This window comes from Danio aesculapii, chromosome 1 (genome assembly GCF_903798145.1).
Source record: "Danio aesculapii chromosome 1, fDanAes4.1, whole genome shotgun sequence".
Lineage (NCBI taxonomy): Eukaryota > Metazoa > Chordata > Actinopteri > Cypriniformes > Danionidae > Danio > Danio aesculapii.
Window position 1 is genome coordinate 28834710 of NC_079435.1, and position 12808 is coordinate 28847517.

Here is a 12808-nt window from a genome sequence, read left to right on the forward strand (position 1 = left end):
GACACATTCATACAGCTGGAATTCTAGAAAATTAATAATGTTTTGTCATAGTCAAAAACTGAAGCTATTATACATAAGAGGTGCTCATTTACTAAAAAGTGATTATTAATAAAACTTGTTTCTGGGAAAACCCACATGTTGTGTAAATGATAGCATTAATGGGAAATTCATTCTGTAGGTGTAAAGTTAAATCTAAGTTCACACAACAGGGTTTGTTTCATTCTATTTGCATTCTCCCCATACGAACCCATGCTGAAAATTCAGATTTGAGTTAGAGAAAATGCATTGCATTGCATAAGACAATATATTTTTAAAAATGCTCTTTTAAATTAGAATATTATTTCACAAAGTTATTTTTAACAAATAAATGAAGCCTAAAAAAATTATTCGGATGTTGATGATTTTGATGAGGTTTCTTTGTAAAATACCTTGGGTTCAGCCGAACTCTGGTCATCTTAAACTCAGATCACCTTTGTCACAGCTGTGCTCTGTATGCTAATAAGTTTCTAATATCCCTGAGATGGCTCCCACACTTTCCATTATACAACTGTTTACAATTTAAAGATTACCCAAACATTTTTGGAGACAAACAAATTGTGTTGACTTAAACCTTAAATCAGGCTGTTTTGCTTTGGGTTGATGCAGTTATTTTTTATTGAAATCACACAAATGGAATTACATTTTAGGATAAGACATTGTTAGGGTAAGACAAAGACTTGACTTCTTATAAATCTGTTCTCGGTACAAACAAAACAAATAGTACAATGGAAAGACTGGTATTGTTGCATTTTTTTAAACTTACTAGCTCAGTATCGAAATACTGGTACCTCTTATACACACCCAGGATTGTTCTGTTCCTAGAGAGTATGTGAATGGAGTGGCAAGCATATCACAAATCACGGTTCCATTTTAAATGCAATCCCTTATTTTAAAGATTATCTCAGGTAGTAAATAAAATCAATAAAACGTTATTTTATGATGCCTTTTTATATATACAAATATTTATGCATAATTACATACAATTCACCCTAAACCTGCTCTACATTCTGACCCTAACCTTCCAGTAAGTACATTTATTTCATTACTGTTACTCAGTAGTTAAATCAATTATTACATTCTAACAAGAACGCCTTAAAATCAATTGTAAATATAAAATATTTGGATTTACCTCAGTGCATGCTTGCTTTGATTTTCTTTGTAGTACTCACTTCAGATTTAGCATGATGAGTGAGGTTTTTTAATTAGTGTAAATGGTCAAAGTTTAGTGTGGCTTGTGTAAAAAGGGGTATGAAATGATTATTTAAAAGGGATATTAAAAACAAAACATAGTCTAAACTTGACAACGACAGATCTTATAAATGTTGGAATGTATAGAATACTCACAAATAATTTGTAGCAGACTGTGAGCATCACATTTTTGATCATTTGATGATGTGGGCCATAATGTTGTTTTCTTTTTTCTTTTAGTCTAAACCTAAGCATGTATTGTCACCGCAGTTATGCTATGATTCTGGCATTGCCTTTTGTTGAGTAACTTACAGTAGGACTGTAAAAAGGATATTTCATTTACATGTTTCATATTCATGTTTAAAATGTACTCAAATTCCACTTGTCCAAAAGCTGCTGAGTTTTTCTTTTGTTGAACACAAATGAAGATATACTGAAGAATGTTGGAAAAACAACTATTAACTTCTGTAGTTTATTTACTATGTATTAAGGTTGTTTCGATAGACGATGCCATCGTCCATCGACGATGCCATCATCCATCGACGATGGCCGATAGACATTGCCATGGCCGATAGCCATCACGATGCTGAGTCGGCATCACGATCCTCTGCCCCGCCCCCATCGCAGCAGCAACCCACCTGAAACATATACACACTGCCCTGTTTACACTAATATATCTTAGTTTTAAAATGGCATTTCAGAACGAAACGATCCACGTCCACACTGGCGTTTCACCTAGCTATTCTGAAAAGCCCTCCTTCCACACTATACCGCTGAAAACCACACACAAACACACACACTCTGTCATGCGCTGCAGCGTCTGAGCTCCAGCAGTCAGTGGGTGCTTTAATCATAAAACCCCAGAGAGTAGTGCACGTCAGACAGGTTATCAAGTCCTGCTGGATCACGTCTCACTATAGTTGTTAAATGTGATATTTAATTAATCTTTGTCTAACGACTCTTCTGTCTTTTGAATCAGGTAACGTGCACAGCATCAGTGCATTGCTTCAATCTTTCGCTTTCACGCTTGTACTTATTAATTTTAGTGAAAACCTCAGATACTGTTGGTTGGTACCTCAAACACTGTTGTGCACCTTTTTTACCAACCAAGTTTGTCGACGCCATTACAACGACACAGATCACTCTGCCTATTCATGCCAGAGTGGAAAAAGTGATTGACAGGTGATAATTTGTGTGTAATCTTTATTTATTTATTTATGATTTGGTTATGGGTAAAACAAAGACCATGCGGGTCAGGTAGTTGAAACGGTAGGTTACAAATGATTAATTCATTATGAAATAATAAGTTATTCATAAATAATTAATTCACTGCCATCAATGACAACAATGCCATCGTCCATCACGATGTTTTACCTTACAGATTGTTCGATGCCAAATTGGTTGACCTCGCCCAACCATACTTTGTATGACAAATCCTGCTTTTTTCCAGCATTTTTTTTTCTTTCATAATAATGTATTTTGTGTTCAACGAAGAAAGAAATTCATAAAAGTTTAGAATCACTTAAGAGTAGAAAAATGTTTGGGTAAAATGATCCTTTAATAGTAGTTCTGTAAAAGGAAAAAAAAAAAGTTTGGTTTATTAGTTGAAAAAAAACGTTTAATCATTGAATTGATATCTGTTGTGCTGTGATGGAGCAACAATCTGAACAAGACTATAGCATTTTAGACTTGTACACACCAGAATGATTATTGCACGCAAATATCATCAACTTGTACCAACTCATGACTAAACAAAGTTTTTTTTTTGTTGTTGTTGTTGTTTTCCTTGACATGGAGCTCATTAAATTCCTAATTTGCTGCTTATCAATAGTATGGTAGAAGTTTGGTTTGTGTATTGGTATCAGGGATATAGAATAATATACTTTATAGGAGTTGAAATCGTTAACTCTGTAATCTGTAATCACAATTTACTCCGCTGATACTATACTTTGGGTTAACGAATAATCCTGGGTATTCATTAACAGGCATGTACATTCATAAATCTCTGGTTAACGTTCTTATTTGCATATTTGCAGAGTCATTGTTGCTGTTCGGATGCTGTTTACACAGCAGTTTCACTTCTTTTTGTCAGTTACAAAAAGAGTCGCCGATCAGTCCCTACATGCTTTTAATCTTTTAATATTATCGCACTTTTCACTTAGTGACTGCTGTATACATGATGCATGCCTCCAGTTACTGACATGACATGAACCTCACAGCTCAGTTTCTGATTGGCTCTCTGTTGCCATGCACCCAGCTGCACCAAGCAAACACCGCTCACACTTTCACACTTAAAAACCCCAGGTAAAATGCAGTGCTAACACAGCTTTTTAATTACAGTTTTGAGATGTTTCTTTACCTGGTGTTAAAAGCAGTGTTTTGAACAGTAATAACACAGGGTCAGGGCCAGACAGAATCTGCAGACATGTTTTGCTATTTTTGTACAAAATCTCAGATTTCTGCAGAATGGTTTAAAGAGTATAGCAACTTGCATATACTACATCCACAGGGTAAGTGTGACGTGGGCTTGGCAGCCTGGGCATTGCACTGTTACCATTATTATTTTATAACTGTTCTGACTTGTCCTCCTGTTATCTCCTCATTATCATTATTATGAGTATTTCTACCATTGTCATTATTCAGGTTGTTGTTGTTGTTGTTGTTGTTGTCATTGTAGTAGTAGTTGTGGTTGATGAAGTACTAGTTGTATTAGTATCAGTAATAGTAGACATTGTTGGTGTAGTAGTATCAGAAGTAGCAGATGTTGTCGATGTAGATGTTGTAGTAGTGAAAAATGCTGTTGGCATAGTACCAATTGTAGTAGATGTAGTAGTCATTGTTGTAGTAGTATCGGTTGTAGCCGTTGTAGTTGTAGTCGTCATTGTGGCTGTGGTAGCAGCAGTAGTAGTTGTAAAATTAGTAATTTTCTGTGGTAGTAGTTGGTGTAGTACTTGTAATTATTATTATTGTTGTTGTCAGTTATTATTACTGTTGTCCTTTCTTTCATTTTACTGTCAATATTACATTACTATCATTGTTGTCACTCCATACCACTGATTGATTTTTTTCTCTAACTATTTTATTTATATCTATGCTATTTGCTTCATTTACAGACTGATATACATGTTGTTCATGTGTGTGTGTGTGTGTGTGTGTGTGTGTGTGTGTGTGTGTGTGTGTGTGTGTGTATATATATATATATATATATATAATTTTTTTTTTTTTTTTTTTTCTTCCCCTTATGTATGTACTCTGACCGTCCACCTAGTTACCTTTGTATACACGCGCACACACACACATTGTTCTTTCATGTTTTTGTTGTTTTGTTTTCTTTCTATGTGATCTCATTTTGTGTACTACTTGTATATTCAAATAAAAATAATAATAATGAAATAAATGAAAAATAAATGTATAGCAACTAAAAACTTGAGATAAAACACATGAAATTAAAAAATAACTTTTTAACTTTTGTAAGTTTTACAATGCATTTGTGTCTGTGGGCGCAGATTTATTGTGGGCCTTCCCGGGATTAAGCCCAGTGTAAAAAGCCCTTGTAAGTACTAATAAACAGGCCAATATCTTAATAAACAGGTAATCAGCAGGGAATTTATATTGGAAATTGTTACTCAAACTAAAGTGTAAACAAAATCTCTTGAATGTTGAAAAAGGTCTTAAAGAAGTGTCACTAATAAGCAACCCTTTCAAGACTTTCAAAAAAAATCCTATATTCTAGTGCTCAGTGCCAAAACCAGTGGAAAATGTTTTTTTCTTACTGTGGCTGTCTCCTCTTTTCTCTTGCCCAGATGCCCCATGAGTCCACAGTAGAACACGCTCATGTAGACACCGATACCGAGTCTCCTCTGGCCACGCGTAACCGCCACTGTGTGGACTGCAAAGACATCGACTGCAAAAGAAACCAGCTCACGCGCTCCATCAGCGAAATCAAACCACCGCATCTGTTCGCTCAACCGCCACAGGAAATCACACACTGCCACGATGAAGACGATGATGAAGAAGAGGAAGAGGAGGAGGAGTAGATGGTTTTGATCATTTGAAGGGTAAAACACGTTGGATGATAAGGAGGAAATGAGTTGATGTATGAAGCTGAAAACGAGTATTTAAGTGCAGTTCACCCTAACTGACAGTTTCCTGTTAAAGATGACTAAAGAAATGAACAAAGGTTTGTTTAAAAGAACATTGGATGGGAATCTCTTATCGCTCACTATGTAATGTCATGTGATAATCATCCAGTGGAAGGGACACTTACTTTACTGTGAACTGATGGTAAAACTTGGGAGTTTACATTAGACATTCATGTTTGATCATACATGCAGCATATTGGTGAAACCTTGCATTATTTTTTATACAAAGACTCAGAAAATCAGAGTCTTGATAGGATGAGTGTTAAAATCTGTTTAAGTGTGATACACATGTTTTTAGGGATGTTATAGGAATATTTTACTATATATTTTATAGTTTTAGAGTAACTTCTGAATAGCCAGTCCATCCAGTCAGAATATCTTGGTTACTACCTCCTGCAAAGGCTGTATCCAGTTTTGGAATCCCATTACTTTGGAAAAAGGAAAAAAAAGTGTGTGTATGTTGGCAGAGTGTCTGTGTTGAAATCCAGCACGTGTTGAGAATCTGAATGAAGCACAGAAAGAAAAAAAGCATGGTTCATTGAGACGTGTGTGAGTAAGTGCAGCCAACACAAGAATCCAGTTACTTGGCAACAACATGTAGCCGCTTTTTTTTTTTTTTTTTTGGTTTGTTGTTAACATCTTGTTTTTAATACAGACATTTTAGCTAATGCTACAGTAGTTGCTTGTCATATAAGGGATCACACATGCACAAAAAAATGGTCTAATCACAAACACACACATCTAATTTAGCCAAAAAAAAAAAACATAAGTAAACACTATGATTTCACTTTGACTGTTTTTATACTCTTGAATAAGCTAAGCAGAACGCTCTAGTTTTGTCATTACGTGCCATTTATATCTGCCAGACTTATATCAGATGCAAAAACTATTCAACTAGTCATCATATATACTGTAAGTGACCTTGATATGCAAAAAATAGAAACAAAAAAATAAAAAAAACAAGTGAGGAGTTTGTTATTACACATCAGTCATTGGGAGAAAAAGTAGAGTAGCAGCTGGGCATTGTGAAAGGAAAGGGTTGAGAATGAGTGCTGTTGCTCTGGTGACTGTTTCTATGGAATTTAGTGACTCATGTTTGAACTCTGTTGACGGTTTACTCCCATATGGACCAAAACGGTGTGGAGTTGTTGTTTGATTTAGCTTCAAGGGTCCTATTAGACACTTTTTAGTGTCGCTTGTTAAAAAATAAACATTGTTATTGAGCATTACGGTAGTTAATGGTTTATAGAGAACACTGTTTGGCTTTGGGAAGCGTTCCAAGTGCATGAAACAGGTAGATTAGGATGATAGTGTGACTTTTATATGCATTACTCAAAGATAATAGTACGTAGGATCTAAATGAAGCTACCTGAGCTGTAATGCAACATGTAATACCTGTATTCATATTATAACTGTATGTTATTTTGGTTTTTTAGAGAATGTGTTTTTTTTTTTTCATGGGTCTGACTGTCAGTTTTCTAAAGGGAAGACCGAGTAGGTCTGTGGTAGAAAGGTTTGTTATGAGGCACAAAAATAGTTTTTTAGATTTTCAAAAGTCTGTTTCTAAGGAACCTGTTAAACAAGATATTTTTAAACATACATTGCATATTTTATATATGTCAATACAACTGGACATCCCAAAATGGAGCAGTTCTTTTAAAAATATACTTGTTCTTGGTCCTGGTCTTTAGAGACTGGTATAGGGAGTGTTTATGTCCAAAAAAAAAAAAAAAACTCTTTTTTCCTTTTCCTTTATATATATATATATATATATATATATATATATATATATATATATATATATATATATATATATATATATACATATATATATATATATATAAAAAATAAATAGGATAGATAATATGGCTAGTTCCCTGGACATGGAATAAAACTAGCCCTGGGCTAATTTGCACTGGTGTAGGCAGTTGTCCTTTTTAGCTGTCTATGCAAGGGGAAACTGGCTTAGATTATATTTGAAAGTAATATAATAGCAAAGACATTGAGTTTAAACAGTATTCGTCCAATTATGCCATTAGTCATTATTCTAGATCACATTCGTTTAATCAAAGGTAGCTTTGCATACAGTACGATTCTGTTTGAACCAGTGTTTTCATATTATATTTTGGCATAGTTTACGGTATAGTTGTTTGTTGACTGTGCCAATAACTTACTAAATATTTGCTCTTTTCTATTTTTTATCTTTTTCCTGATTTTTTTTCTTTTAGTTAATGTTGAATTTAAACATTATTCTGTCTAATGTACTTTTTTAGCTTTCAGGTTATAGAAGGAAAAGGCTCAACCCTTTTTTTTGTTTGTTGTTTTTTTGTCTTTAAAAGAGATCAAGAGCAAAATAGCCATGGCATTTATTAATCCCATTTTCTGTTTTGTTTTGTTGTTTGTTTAGGGCCTTTGATTTCATGTGTCTAAAGTTTGGTTTTGCTCCCGGAATTATGATACTTTCTGATTTATAGAGTTGTAAACTTATACAAACGGGAAATTGCATTGCAATGTACAATAAAGTTAATTTTCCATAATAAAGTCCCCATTGGTCTCCTGTTGTATTTCTTTCTGACACCATACAGCGTGCCTGAACATAAGGTTTCTTGTTTTTTAGAATAGTTCAACAACATCACATTAAAGGCCTTTATATCCATTAATATCTATAACAATACAGTGTTACTATCCATTATAATTTTACGTGAAAATTTGAGTTTACATCAGCTACAATGTTAGGAAAGACCAATCTTAGGAATGACTTTCAAAGCATCTTTATTTCAACTGATGAATGATTGACAGCCAACCAATCTATCCCCTTCCCCAGATGTGTTCGAAGTTTTAAAATTGTATAAGTATAGCCTTCTATAAGTATAGTTAAATAGTTTCATTTCATCCATTCTCTGGCGCTTTTAGCTTAGCTAAGCATAAATCATTGAATCAGATTAGACCATTATCATCATCTCACTCAAAAAAAAAAGATAAATTGATAATGATATGCAGCACCTGAACATAGTCTCGAGTTCCTTGATTTTTATGACAGCATGAGAGTATAGTTCTTCGCCATATTGGCCTAGAAAATAGCAACATTTCAATGCTCAACAAGTCTTAGTACATAATGTAACTACAGACGAGACAAGCTTTAAAATTTGAAAATTATTTTTCAAAAATAGAGTGAGATGCTAATGGTTTAATCCAATTTAAAAAAAACGTGAAGAACGTGATAACTCCACACAAAAAGTCGACAGGCCTGTTAAGGACTTGAACCAGTGACGTTCTTGCTATGGGGCAACAATGCTAACCACTGGGCCACCGTGCCACCCTATTAAGGAAAAGGAGGAGGAGTAGGGGTCAAAGAAGGATTTGTTATTGTCTCTTTAGTTGTTAACAGTTCAACAGAGGACACTAATGTCCACTGTGTTCGTGTCCTAAAACGGTTGAAATCATTCTAGTCATGCGAGTCTCAGCTTTCGAAAGCTTTTTATAAAATGTTTAGTCTTTGTTGGAGAGTCATTATTCTTGCGAGGTTTCCCCTTAAAGCATTCTGTGTACCGTAGGTGGAACGATAAGGGGTGAGCGTTCGGGTTCCCCTTCGCGAGGGGAACGTCAATGCTATGTGGAAAACTTCCACTATGCGGATCTCATCAGAATCCAATCATCTGAAAGAGTAATAAAATGGGCCAATGAAATGACATTGGCAGCATCAGCGTGAACAGCTGCCATCAATTAAAATCAGTGTTGTATAAAGATGCTGCTCATGCCATGCCGAGGAATCCTTTTCACTTTCAGAGCCTTTCACTAAGCTCCCGAGATAGTCTTTGATGGTTTTCTCCAAGTGAATCTTCACAGAGAGACAGCGAGAAAGGAGGTACCAACGAGAAAGGAGGCTGCTTCTCCCGGATGGGCTATCATTGTCTGATAAGGGATTCGAACCTGCTCCCTCCCACCAGGGTGGTGAGCGCAACGTCGGATCTAGAAGCAGACATGATGGCCGTGCTTTCTCAGGCTGCTTCGGCCGTGGGTCTGAAGATGGAGCAGCTAGGGGGTACGAGTTAATTCCCCACATTGAACGTGCCATTGTGGTCAATTTATGCCAGAGTCCGAGATTCCAATAAATAAATAAAGTTTACTGAAGATAGTTTGCAGTTTCATCAGCAGAAGCCAACTTCAACAGTCGCAATGAGTTCCTAGGCTGCTCTGCTTACAATCACAAATCAATAACAATTATACTCTCACATAACGTCATTAACTGCGTCATACATATAGGTGTTCTAACCTGATTGGTTAAAACACAGATAGACTAGGAAAATTTCCACGTGGGTGCGTGCGTGCAATTCTAAACAATATTTTAAGCATATAAACATCAGGCATCCACTAGACTGTTTAGAGCTGACTCCAGACCAGTGAAACGGATCCACAATCAAATAGAACACAAACCTGGTTGGCACTGGCCAGCCTGTCACAATGGCTCATTTGTACAATCAGACTCGGCCACGCAACTCAATTAATGAAACGACCTCCCAAACTCACAGGGGCGTGTATTTCACCAGGGTCAGCCCTGCGTCTGCCCCCGTTTTGCAAGAGGAGATTGCTGTCCTACTGGTGAAGGATGCAATTGAGATGGTCCCTCCAGCCAAGATGAAGAGCGGGTTTTACAGCCCGTACTTCATCGTACCCAAAATGAGCGGTGGGCTACGGCCAATCCTGCACATTTTTTAACTGCTGTCTTCACAGGCTGCTGTTCAGAATGCATACGCAGAAGCACATCCTCCGGTGCATTCGTCCTCAGGATTGGTTTGCAGCAATAGACCTGAAGGACGCGTATTTCCATGTCACCATACTTCCACGCCACAAAACTGCGGTTTGCGTTCAAAGGTCGAGCATAGCAGTATGGGTCCTCCCCTTCAGGCTTTCTCTGTCTCTGCGGATTTTTGTCAAGCTCGCAGAGGGTGCCCTAGTGCCCCTTCGGCTGGCAGGCATCCACATACTCAATTATCTCGACAACTGGCTGATTTTAGCTCACTGGCGGGATCAATTGATTATGCACAGAGACAGGGTGCTTCGGCACCTCAACCTACTGGGGCTTCAGGTCAACCAAGAAAAGAGTAAGCTCGCCCCCCGTGCAGAGCATCTCTTTTCTTGGCTTGGAGCTGGACTCGATCACCATGACAGCGAGCCTCCCCCGAGAGCACCCGGGCTGATGCTGACCTGTCTGAGAGAGTTCGACAGGAAAACTGTGGTTGCACTGATATTATTTCAGAGGCTTCTGGGGCATATGGCATCCGCAGCCGCTGTCTCGCCACTCGGGTTGCTCCATATTTACATTTACATTTAGTCATTTAACAGACGCTTTTATCCAAAGCGACTTACAAATGAGGACAAGGAAGCAATTTACACAACTATAAGAGCAGCAGTGAACAAGTGCTATAGACAAGTTTCAGGTGTGTAAAGTCTAAGAAGCAAAGCATTAGTAAAAAATGTTTTTTTTTTTTTTTTTTTTTTGGAGAGAGAGAGAGAGAGAGAGAGGGCACAGTTAGTGGTATAGCCAGAGAGGCAGTTGCAGATTAGGAAGGAAAGTGGAGACTAAACAGTTGCGTTTTTAGTCATTTCTTGAAGACAGCAAGTGACTCTGCTGTTCTGATGTAGTTAGGGAGTTCATTCCACCAACTGGGCAGATTGAATGTGAGAGTTCGGGAAAGTGATTTCTTCCCTCTTTGGGATGGAACAACGAGGTGACGTTCATTCACAGAACGCAAGTTTCTGGAGGGCACATATATCTGCAGAAGTGAGAGCAGATATGAAGGAGCCAAGCTAACGGTCACTTTGTAAGCAAACATCAGAGCTTTGAATTTGATGCGGGCAGCAACTGGCAGCCAGTGCAAACGGGTGAGTAGCGGAGTGACATGTGCTCTTTTGGGTTCATCAAAGACCACTCGTGCTGCTGCGTTCTGAAGCAGCTGAAGAGGTTTGATAGAACTAGCTGGTAGCCCGGCTAGCAGAGAGTTGCAATAGTCCAGTTTGGAGAGAACAAGAGCTTGAACAATGAGTTAAGCTGTATGTTCAGATAGGAAGGGTCGGACCTTTCTGATGTTGTAGAGTGCGAATCTGCAAGATCGAGCAGTTCTAGAAATGTGGTCAGAGAAGTTCAGTTGGTCATCAATTGTTACTCCAAGGCTTTTTACCATTTTGGATGCAGTGATGGTTGCTCCGTCCATCTGGATTGAAAAGTTATGGTGAAGAGTCGGGTTGGCAGAACCTTCAAGCATTTCCGTTTTCGTGAGGTTAAGCTGGAGATGATGATCTTTCATCCAGTGTGAAATGTCTGACAGGCAGGCTGAAATGCGAGCTGGAACCGAGGGATCGTCAGGGTGAAAAAAGAGGTATAGCTGGGTGTCATCAGCATAGCAGTGGTAGGAAAAACCATGTTACTGGATGACTGTTCCTAAAGATGCTGTGTAGATAGAGAAGAGAAGTGGCCCAAGAACAGAGCCCTGAGGTACCCCAGTGTTTAGATGCTGTAGGTTGGACACTTCTCCCCTCCACGACACCCTGAATGACCTGTCCGAGAGGTAGGAACTGAACCATTGAATAACAGTGCCTGCGATGCCCAGTGACTCAAGCGTAGCTAGCAGGATCTGGTGGTTTACAGTGTCTAAAGCAGCTGATAAATCCAGCAAGATGAGGACAGATGATTTAGAGTCTGCTTTAGCCAGTCTGAGATCCTCCACGACTGAGAGCAGGGCAGTCTCAGTTGAGTGGCCTTTCTTAAAGCCAGATTGCTTGTTGTCCATGAGGTTGTTTTGAGTAAGAAAGTCTAGGACTTGATTGAACACTACTTTCTCCAAAATCTTGGCCATGAATGGAAGCAGGGATACAGGTCGGTAGTTTTCAAGTAGCGTTTGATCCAGGTTGGGTTTCTTTAGCAGTGGGGTTACCCTAGCCTGCTTAAATGAAGTAGGGAATAGACCAGAGTCAAGAGATGTGTTAATTATGTGAGTCAGTGTTGGTATGACTGCAGGAGAAATAGCTTGCAAGATATGAGAGGGAATGGGATCAAGCGGACAGGTGGTTAAAGACCCTATAAGACCCTTTGCATTTTAATTGCCTGCAGCTGTTGGCAATGTGTCTCGCGCTGCACCGTATTTTACCAGTGCTTGAGGGGAAATACAAGATGGTCAGGACGGACAGCAGGGCGACTATGGTGATGGCTCTCGCCGCATGTCTCTGCTCGCTGGCTCGCTGTCAGTGAAGTCATACATGGAAGAATCGCTGCGTCCCATTCTTCCCTGCCGAGCTCAACCATGCAGCCTATGCGCAGCCAACTTGCACAGATACTGTGTAAAGTCAGGGAGGACATGGAGCAGGTCTGTTTATTGCACCTCTCTGGCTCAATCGGACCTGTTTTTCAACTCTCTCCTCGTGATGGCCTCTCCTTGGCACAT

General features: G+C 38.4%; 1 protein-coding gene across 2 annotated transcripts in view; it reads left to right on the forward strand.

Moving 5' to 3' along the window:
* nt5c2b (5'-nucleotidase, cytosolic IIb) overlaps positions 1 to 6809 on the forward strand; it is a 48583-nt gene extending 41774 nt beyond the window's left edge. For both annotated transcript variants that reach the window (XM_056458361.1, XM_056458352.1), the window contains one exon: positions 5031 to 6809. In XM_056458361.1, coding sequence (XP_056314336.1) covers positions 5031 to 5264 — 234 coding nt within the window. In that variant the 3' untranslated portion in view covers positions 5265 to 6809. The remainder of the gene's footprint in view (positions 1 to 5030) is intronic.
* The last annotated feature ends 5999 nt before the right edge of the window (positions 6810 to 12808 follow it).